This window comes from Humulus lupulus, chromosome 3 (genome assembly GCF_963169125.1).
Source record: "Humulus lupulus chromosome 3, drHumLupu1.1, whole genome shotgun sequence".
Classification (NCBI taxonomy): Eukaryota; Viridiplantae; Streptophyta; class Magnoliopsida; order Rosales; family Cannabaceae; genus Humulus; species Humulus lupulus.
This window is the reverse complement of record NC_084795.1, coordinates 282692792-282716508: the sequence shown is the minus strand read 5'-3', so window position 1 is coordinate 282716508 and position 23717 is coordinate 282692792. Positions and strand designations below refer to the sequence as shown.

General features: G+C 30.2%; 1 protein-coding gene across 1 annotated transcript; it reads right to left on the bottom strand.

The window, feature by feature from the left end:
* Positions 1-1388: 1388 nt before the first annotated feature.
* LOC133825831 (uncharacterized) lies at positions 1389-15252 on the bottom strand. The gene is made up of 4 exons (XM_062258725.1): positions 15057-15252; positions 14503-14979; positions 12620-13209; positions 1389-1829 (listed from the first exon to the last, which is right to left on the bottom strand). The coding sequence occupies exons 1-4, from the start codon at positions 15232-15234 to the stop codon at positions 1389-1391; spliced, it is 1686 nt and encodes a 561-aa protein (XP_062114709.1). The 5' UTR covers positions 15235-15252.
* Between the last annotated feature and the right edge of the window lie 8465 nt (positions 15253-23717).

Below are 23717 nucleotides of genomic sequence, written 5' to 3'. Positions count from 1 at the left end.
TAATTGGTTAGCGTAGCCCATAATATTTATTAAATTCAAATATGTGAGACTCGATATTGAATTACACCAATAACTATACGTTCCTTCCTTGTGGCGTTGGGCACCACTTGTGTCCCTTAGCAATTCTCATCGCAATGACTAAGATAATGACTTGGCCCAATTACATGTTGACACTTGGGCATTTTAAATGATTTGACCCAATCAGGTATGTTGATACTTGACACTTGACAATCTTTCGACACTTAATGTCTAGGTACCTAGCCGTCAAAAAAATGTAACTTGGTATTAAAATGCAACTATTCCATAAATTTGGGTATTTTTGCCATCAATTATCCAATCATTTTAGTTTAAATTTAAATTTTGTTTATATTGTCTTTTAATCTTTAGATTTTTTAAATAAATAAAATCAATTATGTTAGAAATTATATTTAGATTTTCTAATAATTTTTTGATTGCTTTATAAAATATTGAATAAATTTAAATTTAAATGGACAAAAAAATTACTTAGGAATCTAAGTGCAACCTTTTATATTATTTACAAACTTTTGAACTAATATTATAGAGGATGACTAATGACCGCTCTAAAATGACGACAAAAATGCTGGACGAGTCATTTTAAAAATGTCACTTAATATAATTAGATTTTGTGATGAAGCATACTTTCTCAACAAAGATGATCTTGGGTTTGTACGGTCGATATCGTCACTATCATCAATAAGAAAACCCTTAGGCTTGTTATCCAAAAACTTATTCAGAATTACTGTAATGAAAGGAATATATGAGTTTGTCGCTAGGTATTTGACCAAAAAGGATCGTCCTGCGGCTAGTACTACTATACATAATGTATACATATACTAATCTTATAAATATTATATAAATATAAAAAATATATCATATTCATATAATTAATTTATTAATGTTCATATCATTATTTTCTTAGAGGCTCATATGAAGTGAAAGTTGGCTTGCCGCTTTAATGATTTACCAAATTCTTAAAATCATTTTCCAATTTACTTTTTTCTTAATAAAGAATCTAAAACAACATTAAAAAAATGAACATTCACCATTTTCAATGGCTAATCTCCTTGGAACCTAGTGATAAATCCACTAATAATTAAGCATCAAATTCAAGTTTACAAAGCAATCAACAATACTTTCTCAATCACAAAACAGAAAGTAAAATTACATTCCACAAACTATGTGTCACTATTATCAACTAGACAAATTAAAATGTGAGGATCCCACATATATTACATATTAATACTTTTTTTTTTTAGAAAAACATTACATTAATACTTAAACATCTTCACTATACCATAACTAATCTTCCCCAACATCTAACACAAACACACAACTTATATATTTAAAAAAAAAATAAAACTACTTAATTAAGATACGAATAACTTTTCCCAAGTTGTCACCATCATAAATGTCAGAGAAACGAAGAGCATTGCAAGTCCCACAATTAACTTAAATGGTATTGAAATGAGGAAATCCATGTCTGCAAAAGTCGAAGTACTGAGAATGGACAAGAAGGTTAGCAATGAGAGTAAGGAGGAAAACACTGCAGCTGCTTCGGAAGTAAATATATTATTATTGTGTGTAGTACTTTTTCCATTGAGAACAGCCTCTGAAATGGAAAATGTGACAAAGAAAGCTGCGACGGCGATAAGGGTCGAAACAAACATACATGATTTGGCTGTACTCTTCACCCAACGTTCTCCATCTTTAAACATATTTTCGTGTGTTTTAGTGAACAAATCACTTGGGGTTAGCCCTTCTGTATTTTTCTTGTACATGTAAGTTGGTTGTACAATCTTCTTCACAGCCTGCGGAGTAATTAATTGTCATATGTTAAAACAATATATGATATAATAGTTGTCTAATTTTATTACTTATATTTAAGAATTTTATAAATATAATATAGGATTGCATTATAAGGGTGTAAGTAAGAACTTAAAATAAAAATCAACCATTTAAAAAACTAACTGTTGGTACCACGTCATCATTGAAGTTGGCATTTAAAAATTGAGTGTTGCTATTTGGCACTTAAGATACCTAACATCACATGAGATGATATTCTATGATGAGACCCGATATTAAATTGCACCAATACTGGTACGCTACCTTCTTGTGGTGTTGGGCTTAACAATTTTCTTCCAATTTCATGGTTAAGCCAAAACAAACTCTATTATATATAATTATCATTAAAACTTCTAAATATGCCCAAAATGTAGTAAGCAACAAGTCTTGAACCTAACACCTTGTGGATTTTAAAGTAAGGAGATTCCACTATACCAAAATTGTCTTACGTCTTGTAAGTAGTGTTTTAATATTTATCATTGACTTAAACTAAAATTGCCAAAATCCAATCTTAACCGAGTGGTTGGTTTCGATCGATTTATGTAATTTTGATGGTTTATATCAGTGTGTGTCATAGTCACCAGTCGATTTTGAAGTTAATAAAAATTGATTGGCGGAATGCCTACTATAATTATTATGTACGGTGTCTTATAAAAAAAATTATAACTTATTCAAGTGCCGAAAATAAAAATACACTTGTATAGTAAAGGCTAAAATAATACCCTTACTTAAGATGCTCCTTAAATATATATATTCTACTTTATTTATTTTTCTTTTATATTTGTCTCACTCGAAGGGCCAACCCTAGACATAGGCAGGCTAGGCCCATGCCTAGGGCCCCTTCATAAAGTACTCCAAAAAATTAAAATAAATTTAGAAAAATAACACAATTAAAATAATTTTAATTAAAAATGTCATAGTTTTTTCTTATAAGAGGCCCCATATTTATATTTGGGGCATGGTGCAAAATGACTCTTAATGTTGTGTGAAAGTAAGTAAATGTGCATGTTTTTAATTTTGTAGTAAAATAGCTTAATCATCTATTTAATATCACATATTACCAAATACACCCTTTAACAAATTACTATTTTATTATAAATATTTTAATATTATGGTATATGTATATTAGTCACTACAAAAAAAACGTTCTATACCGAGAACATGTTACCGAGTACAAGTTCTCGGTATAGATCATTTAGACACCCGCCTCCTTTACGCGGTTTTTTTCAGTTTAGTTTGTGTACCGAGGACCTTATACCGAGGACATATTTTCGGTATAGGGTCTTTACCGAGAACGTGTACTCGGTATAGATAATTTAGACTCCCGCCTTTTTTACGCGGTTATTTCATTTTAGTTTGTGTACCGAGGACCCTATACCGAGAACATGTTCTCGGTATAGGGTCTTTATAATCTTCATCTTCCTCAAACAGAGAGCTCATTCTCTCTGAAACGGAAAAAAGTCGAAAACCGTTTTCTCCGCCCCCCAGTTCTATTTTCCTGGATTTCGGCCCCCACAAACTTTGATTTTGGTCAAAGTTTCCCTTCCAAAGACAATTTAAGTGGCTATAAGGTCTATTGAGGTAATTATTTACAAATATTTCAGTTTTTTTTTGTATAAATTTTTAATTTTTTTTTCAGTTTTGGGTTTTTATAATGAGATTTTTGTGGTATTATTTTCAGGTTTTGCATTGTATACCAACGGTTTTAGAGGTATTTCACATTTTCTTTGTAATTTTTTGGTTTTATTTATATTTTTTGCATAAATATATTTAGGGTTTTATTTATAATTTGTTTAATATTGTTAATATATTGTTATTTGTTATATTATATATATAATTTCTGATTATGTAATTAAAATAGGTAAAAATAATAATTTGTGATGAAAATTAGTTAAAAATTTAGTGATATCCAATTTAGAGGAAATAATATATTGTGTAGTATTTTAGTAAAATACATATATAGTTTTAAGATTTAGTTAGTTTAATTATATGATAAATAATTAATTTATTAGTATGAAAATTTATTAATTTAATAATTTATTTTTTAGGTATATAATTTGACTTTTAGTTATAAATATATGTTTATATGATAATTTCATATTTGATTGTTTGTTTTTTAGATTGGGTTAAATAATTTTAGTTTTAGATTATTAGATTTGGTTAATAAATTTTGATTATTAGAGTGAGTTTTGTTTATTTAATTTGAATTTTGTTGTTGTTGTTAATTTTTTTATTCTTAGTGTTGATGAATATTGATGCTTTGTTTTTGTTGTTAATTTTTAGTAGAATTATGATATTTTAAATAGAAAATTGAATAATTAATAAAATTTAGAGTAATAATTATAAATTATATAGTCATTTACAATGTATTTGTATTGCTTTGTGTATGCTCTGCGACTGGATATTTTTTTATGTGTTATTTGCAGGTTTTTAAATTTTAGGATATATGAAAATACAGTCGTTATGCTGCCCAATTTTTTTTAGAATTAAAAATACTCAATAAAATTTATAATTTAAGAAATAGTGAATTGATAAGTTGTATAATATATTTTTAATCATGATTAAATCAAATTAACAATAACATTATGCAACCAAATTTTAATAAAAATAAACATTAATCCTGAAATTTTATTTAAATAAGTAATAAATCTTAAAGTAATTCTAACGATTTATTCATTTTATATATATATTTATGAAATTGTATAATGATATTTTGTAATTTTTGTTTGAAGGTTGGGTATTCGGTTTTTGTTGGACTAAAGAGATTGCTAGCAAGATATTGAAGGCATTGGTAAGTTTCTTTTAATTTTTCTATATTTTTTTAATTTTTTTTTTCAATTTTTGAATAATTTATGTTTTTTTATATAATTAATATAATATTAATTTTAATAAAAATCTGAAATTATTATATTAGATAGAATGTATTTATTTTTAGGTTTTCAAAATAAGTATTAGTAAAAATGATATTAGGAATTAGAAAATTGTTATATGATTAATTAGTATTTTTTTTAAATAAATTCTATGTTGTTTTGGTGAATTTTATGTGTATTAAACATATTAGTAAACATATTTAATATTTTTATAGAATTGTAAAATTTAGAGATATTGTGAATATTAGTAGAAGTACTCAATAAAATTTCTAATTTAATAAATAGTGAATTGATAAGTAAAATAATATATTTTAAAATTAACATTAAAAAAATTAACATTAACATTATGCAACTAAATTTTAATAAAAATAAACATTAATTAAATAATTTAAGTAATAATTAAATCCTAAAGTAAATAAATAAATTTTAAACAAATCATAGAAATTTTGTTTAAATTAATCAAACTATTCAATAAAGCATAGTTTAATATGTAATTTAATAAATACTAAATTAATATGTAAAAAAATAATATGTGTTAGTTCTGATTAAATAAAATTAACAAATATATTATTAGAAAACAATTATTAAAATTAAAATTAAAATTAAAAAAATTAAATTTAATATTTGTTAGTTTTAATCATTATTAAAATTAAAATTAAAAAAATATGTTTTTAATAATATTTGTTAGTTGTTTTTAATTTTTCTGTATTTTTTTAAATTTTATTTTCAATTTTTGAATAATTTATTTTTTTATATAAATAATATATTTTAAAATTAAGATTAAAAAAATTAACATTAACATTAACATTATGCAACTAAATTTTAATAAAAATAAAAATTAATTAAATAATTTAAGTAATAATTAAATCCTAAAGTAGTTAAATAAATTTTAAACAAATTTTAGAAATTTTGTTTAAATTAATAAAACTATTCAATAAAGCATAAGTACAATATGTAATTTAATAAATACTAAATTAATATGTCAAATTTAAATAATTTTAATAATATTTACACTGAAATATATTATAGTTAGATATCATAAAACAACATAATTAACTTCAAAAAGCATAAGACATTAAAAAAACATATTTAATTTTTTTTGCTTTTTTCTTTGGTAATAAGAAATTATTACCAAAGATATAATAGTGTTATTATCACCTAGTGATAATATTATATTTTTTTAGTGTTCATCACAAGAAACCTTAGACCCGTTTAGAGAGGGTGAGTCATTGAAGACTCTTACATTTGCCTCTCTCTGAATTAGGACACACACAAATTGATTGTAAGTTTGATGATTAGTGTTCCGTGCAGTGCTACATTCATACAATGTCGATCGACAAGAGTTGGATTAATTTGACAGATCGATTATCCGATGAGTATGAGGCTGGTGTGATGGATTTTCTCCAGAGAGCTCGGCAGTGCGTTGACTCAAGGGGATTGGTGAAATGTCCGTGAAGGAGGTGTGTCAACGTTGAATTTCAGACGATTGATGTATTAGAAAATCATCTTTTTGTAAATGGTTTTCTACGGAAATATACCAATTGGCATTGGCATGGAGAGGATGAAATAATACCAATGAGAGCTCGGATAGATCAAAATGATGAAGATGAAATGATGGATGTTCTCACTGATCTTATGCAAAATGACAATGACGAACAAGCGGAGAATGAGCGCAGTCAAGAGATACCTACAACTGACTACAGGAGTGGGCAACATTATAACGATTTGTTTGCTGAGATCGAGGCTCCATTATTCCCCGGGTGTCAAAATTACACATCATTGAATTTCCTAGTGAAGTTAATGCATTTCAAAGTGTTGGGAAAAATTCCCAACAAAATATTTGATGGAATGCTGGAGTTGTTACATGATGCATTTCCAGCCCCAAATAAGCTTCCAAAATCGCACTATGCAGCGAAAAGGTTGTTGCGGAAACTTGGATTGGGCTACGAGTCAATCCATGTCTGCAAGCATGATTGCGCACTGTTTTGGAAAGAACATGCTAGAAAAAGCAAATGTCCTGTTTGTGGAGAGGATCGATGGGTGGACAAGAACACCAAGGGAAAGAAAGTGCCTCATAAAGTGATGCGTTATTTTCCTTTAACCCCTAGGTTAATGCGAAAATATGCATCGAGGCACATTGCTCAACATATGAGATGGCATCACGAGCAACGTATAAAAGAAGATGGTGTATTGCGTCATCCTGCTGATGGGAAAGCTTGGAAGGACTTTGACCAAAATAATCCAACATTTGCAATGGAACCGAGGAATGTGCGGCTTGGATTGGCTGCAGATGGATTCAATCCCTTTGGTAATATGAGTCTGTCTTATAGTATGTGGCCGGTAGTGTTGACGACATATAACTTGCCACCATGGTTGTGCATGAGAGAAACTAATTTCATGTTGAGTTTATTAATTCCGGGACCTCATTCGCCAGGAAAAGATTTTGATGTTTTCTTAAGACCATTGATTGATGAGTTAAAAGAATTATGGGTGACTGGTGTACAGACTCGAGATGCAGTTGATGGCAGTTTCTTCACTCTTCGGGCAGCTTTGATGTGGACTATAAAAGATTACCCAGCAAGGAGTAGCCTTTCTGGATGGACTACCCAAGGTTATCATGCTTGCTCTACTTGCAATGTGGCAACACCATCTATTCGTTTACAAAAGAAGGTTGCTTTTTATGGTCACAGACATTTTTTACCAATCAAACATGCCATTAGAAGGGACAATAAGACATATGGTGTCGTTAAAAAAAGATTACCACCAAAGCCATTAACCATGCAAGAAATGTTCACACAAATGAGTTTTATACCTGATTCTCTTCCTGGTAAGCATGTCAGTTAAGGCGGCCAAAAAAGAAAGCGTACAAAAGAGCAAGTTGGTTGGCGGAAAAAAAGTATATTTTTTGAGCTCCCATATTGGGCCAACATAATGTTGCGACACAATCTAGATGTTATGCATGTTGAGAAAAATGTGTGCGACAGTTTAGTAGGCACAATAGTTGGGCTAGAGAATAAGACCAAAGACACAGTTAGTGCCAAAGTAGACTTGGAGAAGATGAAGATGAGACCAGAGTTACAGCTGAAGAAGTTGAATGGTCGGATACAAAAGCCTGCGGCCAAATTCACTTTCACTGTTGAAGATCGCCAAAAGTTTTGTCGATTTCTTAAATCAGTGAAGTTTCCAGATGGTTTTGGATCTAACCTAAGGAAAAATGTGATTGATAATGACAATAAGATAACTGGTTTGAAATCGCATGATTGTCACATCATTATGCAACGCCTTTTGCCAGTTGGTGTGCATGCATTCCTAGAGAAATCAATGAGTACAACTATTATTGAGTTATGCACTTTCTTCAAGCTCATTTGTGCGAGAACTCTAAAAGTCTCAGATTTAGAAAAAGTCAAAACTTCAATTGTTGAGATTGTTTGCAAGTTAGAGAATATTTTCCCACCTGCTTTTTTCGATATCATGGTCCATCTACTAATGCATTTACCGGAAGAAGCAATACTTGGAGGACCGGTTCACATGAGGTGGATGTATCCTTTTGAAAGGTATATGAAAAAATTGAAGAATTATGTCCGTAACAAAGCACGTCCAGAGGGGTCAATAGCAGAAGGATATGTGGTTGATGAGGTATTAACATTTTGCTCCATGTACTTGAAAGGTGTTGAGACAAAGTTCAATCGTCCAGACCGAAATGTAGATGTTGGTCCATCACTTAAAAAGATGTCGGTCTTTCGATCTCAGGGTCGTCCAATTGGTAAGAAATCATTGACAATTTTGGAAGATGAAGTGAAGAAAATAGCGGATTGGTATATTCTAAACAACTGCAATGAGATCTTGCCATATCTTCGGTAAGTAATTAAAGTAGTTCATCATTTCATTGCATGTTTATTATAACACTTATTAGTAGCTCTTAAATTAGTTGTTTTTGTTTTTTGCAGAGAGCATAGGGAAATTCTACAGACTAGAGGTGTTGAAAACCTAGACCAATTACATAGAGAGGAATTTCCTAATTGGTTTTATAATAAGATTTATCATCTTCGACAAACAGAATCCTTGGAAGTAGATGAAGAATTAATCTCTTTAGCAAACGGTTCTTCAACTCGTGTTGCGTCGTACCCTGGGTGTGTTGTAAATGTAGTAAGATTTTTGTGTTATGACAGGGACAAGAATCGCAAAACTCAAAATAGTGGAGTCTCTGTAGCGGGTGTCGAAAATAGTACTTATTACGGCCAGTTGGAAGAAGTTTTAGTGATGTCTTATCTTTCTGGTTGTTCTGTTGTATTATTTAAGTGCAAATGGTTTGACACTAATCGGTCTTCAGGATTAAAGTTTGAGCAAAACATAACGAGTATCAAAACCAGTTCGGAGGCCTTCAAAGATGATAAATTTATCTTAGCAACTCAGGCTAACCAAGTTTTCTACATTGAAGACCTTAAAAATAAATCTCATTGGAAAGTCGTCCAAGAAGTGCATCACAGAAATGTGTGGGACATCCCACTAGTTGAAGAACAAGCGGAGGATGTAGAAATAGATGTTATGCACGACACTAGTTCCTCTAATTTCCAATTATTCGTTGATCTTGGACCGTTGCCACAAATCAGCTTTGAACGTACGGGGGCTCCATTACAATTTGTTGAGATAGATAATGTTGCAATTGAGGAGGAGAGGGAGGAGGAAATGGAAGAAGAAGAGGAGGAGGAGGAAGAGGAAATGGAGGAGGAGGAGGTTGAATATGAAGATGATGAAGAGGAAGATGAACACATAGAAACCGATGATGATAGTGAAGATTATTATAGTGATAATTAAGTGGTAATTTTATAATATGTTGAAGTAATTATTTTTAACAATAAATAATTTTATATTGTCATTTTTAACTGATAAATGTAATTTTAATATCGATTAATTTGACAGATATGGCTGATGTTATTGCTCAATCTCACGGAGGTGATGGTGGAGGATGCGATCCTCCACGTGGACCGTCAGATATCCCAGCTGATTGTGAACGAGGTAATACTTTACACATTGATATACTCCTTAAAATTTAACAATTAATCCATATTAATTTTAAAATATTGAATTTGCATACAATAGCGCCTCCCTCTCGAGTGGGATGTACGGGGGAGAACATATAAAGAGATCGGAGAGTACAGCTCAAATTTCTCAAGAGAGCTCGGATTACTTGTTCGACAATACACAGATCCGGACTGTCCTCAATGGTCAAAAGTACCAAATGCCTCGAAAGAAAGAATACTTGCACATTTGGAAGTAAGTAGTTTATGTATTTTTATGTTAATTCTCATTTTATGTTATATATCATATTTACTAATAAATGTTTGTAAATTAGGATGATTTGTTTGATATTGGGCGTGCTAGATATGGAGAAGGGCATATGCCTGGGATCTTGAGAGGCATTGATACTTCGTGTGCTAAAAAGTATTCTGACTGGAAGTACGATATTAAAGAGCATTTAACGATTAATGGGCCACAAAATCGTTATGGTGGTTGCACGGATACGCAGTGGCAAAAAACAATTGAATTTTTCCGACGCCCAGAAATTACGGTATTAATTTCTTGCTAAACTTAACTATCTTAATTAAATATATTACTAACGATAACTTTTTGCAGAAACGTTCTGTGGTCAACAAGGAAAATAGAAGGAAACTGAAAGAGCTTAGCTATGGAGGTTCTCAGTCAATCCCAGCCTTACGCTATAAAAATGTTAGTTAATTAATTATTTTTTAGTTTATTTTTCTTATTTACGTTTAATTATTAATTTTATAAAAATATATGTACGTGACAGCGCAATTTAGAGACTGGGGAACTTGAGTCCATCCCGGATAGCTGGATGGATACTCACCATAAATCAGGCACAGGGTGGGTGACAGAGACAGCCAAAAATACTTGGGTACGTTAAGTTTTTTTAAACATTTTTCAAATTTTCAATTGTTTCAAAATTTTAATTACATTATACATTGTATCACAGGAGGAATTGCGTGCATACCGCGACACACAGCAGACACAGGCAACTGATACTGAGAGTTCCACACCAGTTTCGAGTTCGCCTGAAGATGAAGACATATCTTTGGTACAAACTGTCTTCGGAAAACGACGGGGCCACCAGAAAGGATATGGACGTATCCTTAACATAAGGGACCGAACTCCATTTGATTTTCGTCCTTCACAAACTAGAGATGAAGAGTTGTCTGAGATGAGAGAGCGTCTTCGACAGTTAGAGGAGCATGTTCAGACTCATTGTATCACCCCGGGATCTCAATCTGCCCCACCACCACCCAATGATCCCGATGTTGGAGCACCGACTCAGTAGGACTTATGTATGAATTTTATTACAATTGACTATTACATTATCATGTTTAAGAAAATTCTTTATTTTGATTCAGCGAAGATACTCTTATGTTTTTATTTATATCTTTAATATAAATGTTTTAATTTTATTCTATTTTTTTATATTTAATTCAAAATAAATAAATAAATAAATAAATAAGGGAATAACAAATATAAAAAAAAAATTGGGGAAAAGTTTATACCGAGGACATTGTCCTCGGTATATACCACCAAGATGTCGGTATATACCAGTACGATGACAAATTGGGGTTGGTTTTACCGAGGACATTTGTCACTTTATACCGAGGACATTGTCGTCGGTAAACCTTATACCGAGAACATTTTTAATGTCGTCGGTAGAAGTTTTGTTTTACCGACGCGGCTGTACCGATAGCTTTATACCGACGACATTGTCTCGGTAGAAGTTTTACCGATGACATTTGGGCTTATAGTGAGGACATTTGTTCTCGGTATAGGCCCTGTTTTTTGTAGTGAGTTTTGTTTAATTAGTTTTTATTTTAAAGTTATTTTGATTTTTTTTTCGTTTTTTATGGGTTGTTGAATGACATACCATACCACAAAATATATATACTGAGTTGAAAAATAATATACCATCAAAACTTACAAAATTATTACTCAAAAATGTATATACTATGCTAACAAAGTTATATACTACCATTAAAATGTATATACCATGATACAAAATTATATACTACCACTATGTATAATAAAATAGAAATTAAATATCACAAAAAAAAAATTATATACCATACCCCACTATATTAAAGTCATACAGTCCTAAATAAATAAATAAATTATAAAAAAGAGCAATTTAGGTAATCAACAATGTAAAAATGTCATTTATCTACAATTTTAAAAATGAGGACATTAGCTTCTTGATGGCTTTATTTTGGGTCATTTCCTATAATTTCTCTTTATATTTTGACTTAGGCCCACATGAACATTGGGCCGAACCTACCCACTCCAATTAAATTTTTGGCTTTACCTTGATTATTAATATGAGTGTTGGTATTTGACACTTTAAATTACTTAACGCCACATGAGGTGTCACATTATGATTGATTATAATGATACCACATAATACTTAGTAAATTAAAATATATATGCATGCGAGACCTAATATTGGATTACACCAATAGCGATATGCCACCTTTTTGTGGTGTTACGCGCCTATTGGTGTCCCAAAACAATTCTCTATTAATATACATATATGTATAAAAGGATGATGAAGAATATTGAATATGATATTGAATTATCTAATTTTTTTATAAAACTAATGTATCCCACAATCGGAAGATTACTTAGGACCTTGTACTAAAAATTTTCAATATACTTTTCAAAGCTTACTCATATGAATCAAAATATAATATTTTTTTTTTTTAAAACCAAAAATATAACAAATCTCATATATTGCGTGTAACAAATAGAGATAAGTACGCAAGTATAGCCCCCTCTTCAAACAAGAATAAAATAAAATAACCAATTAACCAATGAGAAATAAAGAAATTACTCACCTCGAACCATAGTAACTCTTGTCGTAGAAACAATATTTTTCCACCTAATTTTTGATTGAGTTTATGCGAAGATGGTGAGGTGGCAGCAAGGTGTAATATATTGTTGCCACCATTGTCTTCAAAGGTCGTAACAACATCCTTTATGAGGCCAATTTCATGTATATGATTGAAGATTCTTTGGTGTCGATTCAAACAAGCAACGTGGAATATGGTTTGATTATCCTCATTAGCCTCCCATACCAAATCAGGGCAAGAACGAAGTATCTCAAACAAGAATTCAGAATTCCCACATTGCGCCGCATCGAATAAGAGCTTTGAGGGCGTGTCAATGGTCTTTCTAAGCACATTTTGATCACCATAGTTGTGGAGTATAACTTCTCTCCAAATACCTCTTACTAGTCTTAGGGCTTGAGTATCCATGGTCAAATTTGTTGATTTATCATGTGATGATGAGGATTTATTCCAGAAGGATTTAGTTCTGTGGCAAAATGCATGAGGCATTCGAGCCAAAATATGGAGAGCAGTCTCTTCATTCACATCACGAGCCATGGCTAACGATATATGATCTTCCAACATTTTCAATGCTAGATCTGTATGTATATTGTATTGTAGTAATAAAAAAAATTAAAATAAAATAAACTTATCCATATACATTTATACAGATGTACATGCATGAATAGTTCCTAAACTATTGAAACTATTGCAATCTTGTATCAAATATATTTATATATAATTATGTTGGTTCTTTTTAAAAAAATAAAAATAAAAACAAATTAGAGCATAGGAAAGATCTCTTAAATGACCTAATATTAATATTATATGTATGTATGTATATCAGACAAATAAGGAAAAATTCAATAAAGATAGGAATTACAGAATCATTCAACACGAATAACGAAAAGGGACCTAAATTACTCTAAATCATTATATATATAGAGAGAGGGGGAAATTCTATAGTAGGCATGTCATTTTTGTCCCTACCCGTAGAGTCGACTCTGTTTTTGGTATGTGGACTTAATTTTTTTATATTATGATGTACTATGTAGTTATAATAGACATCCCACAAATTTTCATAAAATTCTGAATAATTTATAGTGTTAAAAAATAGAGTTCAAAATAGTAAGTTGCATTTGGATAAAAAAAACAAGCACGCGTGCTACTGACTGTTTGAACTATATTTTTGACACTGTAAATCATTCAAAATTTCTTAAAGCTGATGAGATGCCTGCTATAACTACAATGTATACCGTCATATAAAAAAATTATGTTATAATTTGTCTACGTACCGAAAATAGAAACGTCCATACCGGTAGGTAGAAAAGTAGTGTCCTTACTATAGAACTCTCCTATATAAATTTATATATAGTACTTTTGAGTTTATGCTAAATAACATATATATAACTTTATATTTTTAAGAATACCAAAGCAGATCGTCTTGTGATTGTTACTACGAGTTATGGATAACCTTTGATTTAATACCCTTATTTAATAAATTGTATATTAATTAATTAATATAACAAAACAAAAACTATATCAAAAAGTATAAAATAAATCAAAATTATATAAAATTAAAATTTAAAAATTAATAAATACATAATACCATTTAATTAATATCTTCAATTAAAAGGAATTTTTGAGTTTTCATAAAAATCTTGATTGAAATTAGATCAAAGATTATCTTTGGTTTGCTTTGGCAATTATCATCTTCTTTCTAGTATAATTTGAACCAAAAAATATGTTTTTTTTAAGAACAATTGGAAAACAAATTAAATTGGAATTTTCAAACCGCATGGTGACTAACCTAACCTAATCCAAATAGTTTACTCGTATAAAGACATATGTTTACATACTAATGATGATCGAAGCTTAATTAATTTGCTTACCGAACAAACCATAATGGATACAATTGAAGAAAATGCCTTTACGTTCTCCTTCCTGTAAAACATGTTCGGTCAAAGAGTACAAAAACGAAGCCATTTCACCTCTTCCAAAAGAAGATGCCATGTACAGTGGTGTCATTCTTTGCCCACCTCGAACAAACGGCAAACACTTGTTTTTTGTCATCATAACTTTGACACTTTCCAAATCCCCAGCCGCGGCCGCATGGCAAAACGCAGTGTTCCCTTTAACATCTTGCAACATCAGATCTTTTGGGTCCAACAATCTCACCACTCTCTTCACAAAACCACTCTTCTTTGCTCCTGCTGCTATGTGGAGAACTGTTTCCTCTTGTGCTGTAATAGCAGCGTTGCAGATTCGTGGATGTTCACTCATAATTCTTTGGGCGATTTGCCACTCGTTGTGCCGAGCAGCTCTGTTAAGCCTCACACAACACTCAAGTTCTTGCTGTCGTTCTTTTTCTGCAACTCATCGATCATTTGTTTCTATTATTAACTTTGTTTGTTTGTATGTAAATAAATAAGAAATTTTGACTTACTATTAGATCCTTGTATGTAAGCCGTCGGCTTTCTCCTAGAATAATCTGAAGAGATTATTAGGTGATCTTGCTCATCATCATCATTATTATCTATTTGCACGTAATGATGTTTGGTTGTATTAATCTCGATCTCAGGCATTTGAACTTCCCTTGAATTTGTGACACTTTTGACTGCCATGTATGATCGATCCGCCCTTGATTTAATTTGCTTCTGAAAAATAAAATAAAGTGTGTTTAATTACTACTTTTTAATAATGATAATATGCTAAGTTTAAATACAAAGAACTTCAAAGATAAAATGATAGTAGTTTTTGTCTAGTGACTATTAATTACAAGTTACATGCAATGTTTTGGATATCAGACTAATTAATACAATGTGTCATTATTAATTAACTAACAAACCGAACTCTTAATAAAACACCATTTTCATATATCCTTTAATTTAAGAGTAATAATGCTAGACACTCACTTACATAGGTTTTTTTTTTATGTGAGAACCAAATCATTTTTAATTGAGTGATTAAGATTAATTACAAATCATTGTGTGTGTAAATAATGTGTGTAATTTAAGTGTATCCCAATCACTACTCTATATATTATTTGTGTCAATGCCAATTTTTTCATCATACTCGTTACCAAAATAATACGATTTTGTATTTTATATATTAAAATATATAATTTACTTGAAATATATATATATTTATATATATATATATTACATCTTTTTTCTTTGTGCTATTTAGTTAAAAATGAGACAAATGTAATAATATTGCAGCAACAAAAGATAATAAAATGATATAATCATACTATAATAAAGACAAAAATGGATACATGTTTTCAATATATATATATATATATTATCTAATTATTCGAGAAAAATAATAATAAAATTACCTAATACAATCCGTTACATTCCTAATATTAGTAGTTAGAAAAGAGTAACAAAAAGAAGATTAATTTATATATATGTGGAATGGAATATGATATAATTGTGTACCTGAGAAATGAGCTCCAACCCTTCTCTCTCAATTTTCTGCCTAAAATGCTGCTATATACAATATGCAAGTTCATCAGAATGTAGTATATATATGTATAAAATATCAAAAAGAAAAAAAATATTTTATTTGTTTAATTTTAAAAATGCAATTGGTAAGAAAAATATGTAATTAATTCCACCTAACGTATAGTGAGGAGTCTTGCCACGCGAGCAGTTTTTAATTTGTGTATGGAATTAAGTTATTAGACAATATATGGTTATAGGTATAACAACAAACACAACAAGTTTTACGTATAAGTTAGCGTACAAGTTTTCATTATGTAATAATAGATATTAAACAAAGACCATAAATTGCTGATGATCAACCGATCGATTTATCTTTTAGTTATTATATATACTAAAGAATGACCATAGATTCTGATAAGACGACTTGTCTTTTTGAATATATTTCAAGAAAAGCCACATTATTTCTTTTGTTTAAAATTAAATAGAAACCTATTAGACTATGGTGTCCCACATGGAATATGTGTAAGAATATTGAACTATTAATAAGAACATGTGTAACTCCACTAATCACCAATTGGTTTTTAGATGGAGCCTCATGATTCTTGTCATGGTATCAAGAGCCAATTCCCTAGCGGACATTCGATCCACACCGATCCAAAAGAGTGAGCCAAGCCGCACGAGATCCGCATAGTGCGAAAAGACACTTGAGATCCAAAAAAAATAAGCGAGCTGACAAAATGGGCCACTTGTGATCAGGTGATTCAAGATTGGTGAGCGAAAAATCGCCACCATCTTGAGGGGGGATATTAGACTATGGTGTCCCACATGGAATATGTGTAAGAATATTGAACTATTAATAAGAACATGTGTAACTCCACAAATCACCAATTGATTTTTAGATGGAGCCTCGTGATTCTTGTCAAAACCATATGCTAATTCTATAATTAAAATATCAAAAGTGTAACAATGAAAAACTTCTTTGTTCGCTTAAACATGTGCATGGCCAAAGATTTGAATTTACTTAATACTCGATCTATCACGTACGTTCAAAAAATATATTATATTTTTACAAGTTGATTAAGAGAAAAAAAAAACCATAATTAGCATTAAAAGTTTAGCACACGAATAATGAAATGTGCACCAAAATATTACACCAACTGACGTGATACTGCTTTTTAAAACAACGAGTCTCGCTTGAAATAAATTTAGTTAGTTAAATAAAATTGCTAAATTAGTGGGTAAAATATTTTAGTGCATGTATTATTACTCTTAATTAGCATACTTACCACGAACAATGTAATTTCCACCATAATTTTTTGAAGAGTTATTTTAGAGTTTCACTACAAAAAAAAGGTTCAATACCGAGAACATTATACCGACAACATGTCCTCGGTATAGACATTTCATATGCGCGGGACATTTTCGCGGTTCTGAATAGGTTTAGTTGCTATACCGAGGACCTATACCGAGAACATGTTCTCGGTATAGGGTTTATAAATATCACACTCAGCCGCGAAGCCCCTTCTCCTTCCTCTCTGGTTTCTCTGGGTTTTCTCCGAAACCTCCGCCTCCCTCCGCCGATTATAGTCGTTTTCCTCCATAAAAGCTCGGTTTTAAGCCCCAAAATTGCCAAGGGTGAAGGAATTTCTGTGTATTTGTTGAAGGTATGGTTTATTTATTCATTTTATATATATATATTTATGAAATTGTATAATGATATTTTCTAATTTTTGTTTGAAGGTTGGGTATTCGGTTTTTGTTGGACTATAGGGATCGCTAGCAAGATATTGAAGGCATTGGTAAGTTTTTTTTAATTTTTTTGTATTTTTTTAATTTTTTTTTTCAATTTTTGAATAATTTATGTTTTTTTTATATAAATAATATAATATTAATTTTAATAAAAATCTGAAATAATTATATTAGATAGAATGTATTTATTTTTAGGTTTTCAAAATAAGTATTAGTAAAAATGATATTAGGAATTAGAAAATTGTTAAATGATTAATTAGTATTTTTTTTAAATAAATTCTATGTTGTGTTTGGTGAATTTTATGTGTATTAAACATATTAGTAAACATATTAAATATTTGAGTGTTAATTTGAAAATTTTGGTGGTAATGTTAGTATGTTGTTGTTGTCAATTTTAATTTTTTTGCTTATGTTAGTAGTAAAAATTCAGATTTTATGAATATTGATGATTAATTTGTTGTTGATATTTTTTAGTAGAATTTTAATATTTTGGTTAGAAAATTGAATAATTAATAAAATTTAGACTAATAATTATAAATTATATAGTCATTTAAAATGAATTTGTAATGCTCTCTGCATGATCTGGGTCTGGATATTTTTTATGTGTTATTTGCAGGATTTTAAATTTTGGGATAGATGAAAATATAGTCGTTATGCTGCCGAATTTTTTATAGAATTGTAAAATTTAGAGATATTGTGAATATTAGTAGAAGTACTCAATAAAATTTCTAATTTAATAAATAGTGAATTGATAAGTAAAATCATTTATTTTAAAATTAAGATTAAAAAAATTAACATTAACATTATGCAACTAAATTTTAATAAAAATAAACATTAATTAAATAATTTAAGTAATAATTAAATCCTAAAGTAGTTAAATAAATTTTAAACAAATCTTAGAATTTTTTTTTAAATTAATCAAACTATTCAATAAAGCATAAGTAAAATATGTAATTTAATAAATACTAAATTAATATGTAAAAAAATAATATGTGTTAGTTCTGATTAAATAAAATTAACAAATATATTATTAGAAAACCATTATTAAAATTAAAATTAAAATTAAAATTAAAATTAAAATTAAAAAAATTAAATTTAATATTTGTTAGTTTTAATCATTATTAAAATTAAAATTAAAAAAATATGTTTTTAATATTATTTGTTAGTTGTTTTTAATTTTTCTGTATTTTTTTTAATATTTTTTTTCAATTTTTGAATAATTTATGTTTTTTATATAAATAATATATTTTAAAATTAAGAATAAAAAAAATTAACATTAACATTATGCAACTAAATTTTAATAAAAATAAAAATTAATCCTAAAGTAGTTAAATAAATTTTAAACAAATTGGATTGGCTGCAGATGGATTCAATCCCTTTGGTAATATGAGTCTGTCTTATAGTATGTGGCCAGTAGTGTTGACGACATATAACTTGCCACCATGGTTGTGCATGAGAGAAACTAATTTCATGTTGAGTTTATTAATTCCGGGACCTCATTCGCCAGGAAAAGATTTTGATGTTTTCTTAAGACCATTGATTGATGAGTTAAAAGAATTATGGGTGACTGGTGTACAGACTCGAGATGCAGTCGATGGCAGTTTCTTCACTCTTCGGGCAGCTTTGATGTGGACTATAAACGATTACCCAGCAAGGAGTAGCCTTTCTGGATGGACTATAAACAATTTGTTGAGATAGATAATGTTGCAATTGAGGAGGAGAGGGAGGAGGAAATGGAAGAAGAAGAGGAGGAGGAGGAAGAGGAAGTGGAGGAGGAGGAGGAGGAGGAGGTTGAATATGAAGATGATGAAGAGGAAGATGAACACATAGAAACCGATGATGATAGTGAAGATTATTATAGTGATAATTAAGTGGTAATTTTATAATATGTTGAAGTAATTATTTTTAACAATAAATAATTTTATATTGTCATTTTTAACTGATAAATGTAATTTTAATATCGATTAATTTGACAGATATGGCTGATGTTATTGCTCAATCTCACGGGGGTGATGGTGGAGGATGCGATCCTCCACGTGGACCGGCAGATATCCCAGCTGATTGTGAACGAGGTAATATTTTACACATTGATATACTCCTTAAAATTTAACAATTAATCCATATTAATTTTAAAATATTGAATTTGCATACAATAGCGCCTCCAAGTAAACGTGGACGCCATAAGGGATTGAACACGCGGGAAAAGAGGGAACAGTTGGGGCGTCCTCTCCCTCTCGAGTGGGATGTGCGGGGGAGAACATATAAAGAGATCGGAGAGTACAGCTCAAATTTCTCAAGAGAGCTCGGATTACTTGTTCGACAGTACACAGATCCGGACTGTCCTCAATGGTCAAAAGTACCAAATGCCTCGAAAGAAAGAATACTTGCACATTTGGAAGTAAGTAGTTTATGTATTTTTATGTTAATTCTCATTTTATGTTATATATGATATTTACTAATAAATGTTTGTAAATTAGGATGATTTGTTTGATATTGGGCGTACTAGATATGGAGAAGGGCATATGCCTGGGATCTTGAGAGGCATTGATACTTCGTGTGCTAAAAAGTATTCTGACTGGAAGTACGATATTAAAGAGCACTTAACGATTAATGGGCCACAAAATCGTTATGGTGGTTGCACGGATACGCAGTGGCAAAAAGCAATTGATTTTTTCCGTCGCCCAGAAATTACGGTATTAATTTCTTGCTAAACTTAACTATCTTAATTAAATATATTACTAACGATAACTTTTTGCAGAAACGTTCTGTGGTCAACAAGGAAAATAGAAAGAAATTGAAAGAGCTTAGCTATGGAGGTTCTCAGTCAATCCCAGCCTTACGCTATAAAAAGGTTAGTTAATTAATTATTTTTTAGTTTATTTTTCTTATTTACGTTTAATTATTAATTTTATAAAAATATATGTACGTGACAGCGCAATTTAGAGACTGGGCAACTTGAGTTCATCCCGGATAGCTGGATGGATACTCACCATAAATCAGGCACAGGGTGGGTGACAGAGACAGCAAAAAATACTTGGGTACGTTAAGTTTTTTTAAACATTTTTCAAATTTTTAATTGTTTCAAAATTTTAATTACATTATACATTGTATCACAGGAGGAATTGCGTGCATACCGCGACACACAGCAGACACAGGCAACTGATACTGAGAGTTCCACACCAGTTTCGAGTGCGCCTGAAGATGAAGACATATCTTTGGTACAAAATGTCTTCGGAAAACGACGGGGCCACCAGAAAGGATATGGACGTATCCTTAACATAAGGGACCGAACTCCATTTGATTTTCGTCCTTCACAAACTAGAGATGAAGAGTTGTCTGAGATGAGAGAGCGCCTTCGACAGTTAGAGGAGCATGTCCGGACTCATTGTATCACCCCGGGATCTCAATCTGCCCCACCACCACCACCCGATGATCCTGATGTTGGAGCACCGACTCAGTAGGACTTATGTATGAATTTTATTACAATTGACTATTACATTATCATGTTTAAGACAAGTCTTTATTTTAATTCAACGAATACACTCTTATGTTTTTTTTTTTATATCTTTAATATAAGTGTTTTAATTTTATTCTATTTTCTTATATTTAATTCAAAATAAATAAATAAATAAGGGAATAACAAATATAAAAAAAAATTGGGGACAAGTCTGTACCGAGGACATTGTCCTCGGTATATACCACCAAGATGTCGGTATATACCAGTACGATGAGAAATTGAGGTTTGTTGTACCGAGGACATTTGTCGCTTTCTACCGAGGACATTATCCTCGGTAAAACGTATACCGAGAACATTTTGAATGTCGTCGGTAGACGTTTTGTTTTACCGACGCGGCTGTACCGACAACTTTATACCGACGACATTGTCTCGGTATAAGATATACCGAGGACATTTCGGCTTATACCGAGGACATTTGTTCTCGGTATGGCCCTGATTTTTGTAGTGTTTTGCAAGGCATTGTACCCCTCTCTCTCTATATATATATAAAAATGATAGCAGTATTAAAATATATTGGTGTAACATATATATATATATATAAATATATATAATAAAAAAAGAATTTGCAGTGATGTAAAGATTTTCAAACTTATTTTTATAGGAGAACATTGCCATGGATACAAAAAAATATACATTACTCACTCTTTTAAAAAACAAAACAAAAAAAGCCATTCCCATCATGTCTTCATCTAAACAATAGCAACAACACCTAATCAATATTTTTAACGTATAAAAAAATAACATTGGCCGTGTATGAAACGTAAATTGTCATATTTATATAAAAACACACAGATATATATATATATATATATATCAAATAGATTTATATAATATTACGTACGTTCCATCACCTATGCCATTAGACTTGCTACCTTCTACGAATAATTCACAATAATTTAGACATTGCTTTTAATTTTAGTTTATCTGCTCTTTCATTTTATATATATATGAAAAAGTACGTAGTATTATTTCAACTTTTTTTTTGTTTGAAAAGATGAAGATTCAACTATATTTCATTTAATTAAAGAAAAAAAAATTAACACAGTAGCATAGTCTTAATGGAAATGCTTTTTTTTCTTTTTTCTTTTTGACAAGATCAAAATTTCAACTATATTCCATATAATTAAAAAATAAAACCAACACAGTAGCATAGTCTTAATAAAAATGCTTATTATATTAGAACTTTTCCAAGAGTTTTAATTTGTGTTTGAATAAGCCAAAAGGTTATCCTCAAAACACAACTTCGCTACTCACCGTCGTTGAAAATTACCTTTTTTTTTTTTTTAAGTATCATCTTTCTTTGACACACTAATTAATTTTAATTTCAGGTTGGAAAATAGTACTAATTAAAATTAATCTATGTCGGGGTGGATTTTTGAATTGAGATTCGCAATAACTATGTGTATATATAAATAGAATTAATTATATAGCCAGTTTGATATTGTTTTGAAATCACTTTCAGGAAGCTACTATACTTTAGACTGTATATATAATGTGTGGGTTACAAAGTAAAATGATGTATCACTAAGAAATATGAGGTTTCATCTCAAAATTAATTGATAATCAAGTGAAACCTATGTTCTTATCTATAGTATTAAGTCACACATTTTTAATATTGTGGGACTCTTTAGCTAACATCCATTTTAAGATGGTGTCTATTTGTACGCACCAATTTTAGACAACTTGCGCGATCACAAATGACTCTTTTCGGCTCACTATTCCAAATCACTATCCAAATCACCAATGATTCTTTCGACTTTCCATTTTAAACTACTTCAAATTTGCATCAGATTAGAATTTTCTTATGCTCGTAATACCATGTTAGATGTGGAATGTGGGTGAGAAAGTAGAATTGGGTGTATGATAAGAAGTATGAGGTTCTATCTCAAGATCAATTGGTAATAGTTAAGTGGAATAATCCATACTCTCTTAAAAATTGGTATTAAGTTTCACACACTTTCGATATGAGACTCTCTAACATAGAGGGTCGTCAAGTAAATTTTCGGAAGTATTTTTATTCATTTTCAATAATCAATCTCTCCTATTTGTCCTTACTCTTATCAAAAGAAAAGAAAAAATCATTAAAATATTTTTTTGTAATTAATTTTTTTAAGTAGACTATCCAAATTAACATCAACTAAAAGAAATTAAGCTTTTACTACTCTTCTTCTAGTATCTAGAAATAGAAATAAAAACTATATCAAACAAGTTATCCACATAAATTACATTGTTACGGGCTTATTTGACATAACTTTGACTTCTAGATAAGAGAAGTAAATGTGCTCAAGGCTTTGTATATGTGGTTAAAGCTGGGGGTTCATCTTGGAACGTTGATTTGAGGAACAAAAGGATGGAGAATATCATTTTCAAAAATATGGATTTGGGTGACATA

Excerpts from the sequence above, each read along its gene's own strand:
- LOC133825831 (XM_062258725.1), bottom strand. The coding sequence starts at position 15,234 with ATGGCAGTCAAAAGTGTCACAAATTCAAGGGAAGTTCAAATGCCTGAG. Across the intron at positions 13,210-14,502 it reads TATCCATTATGGTTTGTTCG|ATCTAGCATTGAAAATGTTG; the intron begins GTAAGCAAATTA and ends ATATACATACAG. Across the intron at positions 1,830-12,619 it reads AAGAGTTACTATGGTTCGAG|GCTGTGAAGAAGATTGTACA; the intron begins GTGAGTAATTTC and ends ATTACTCCGCAG.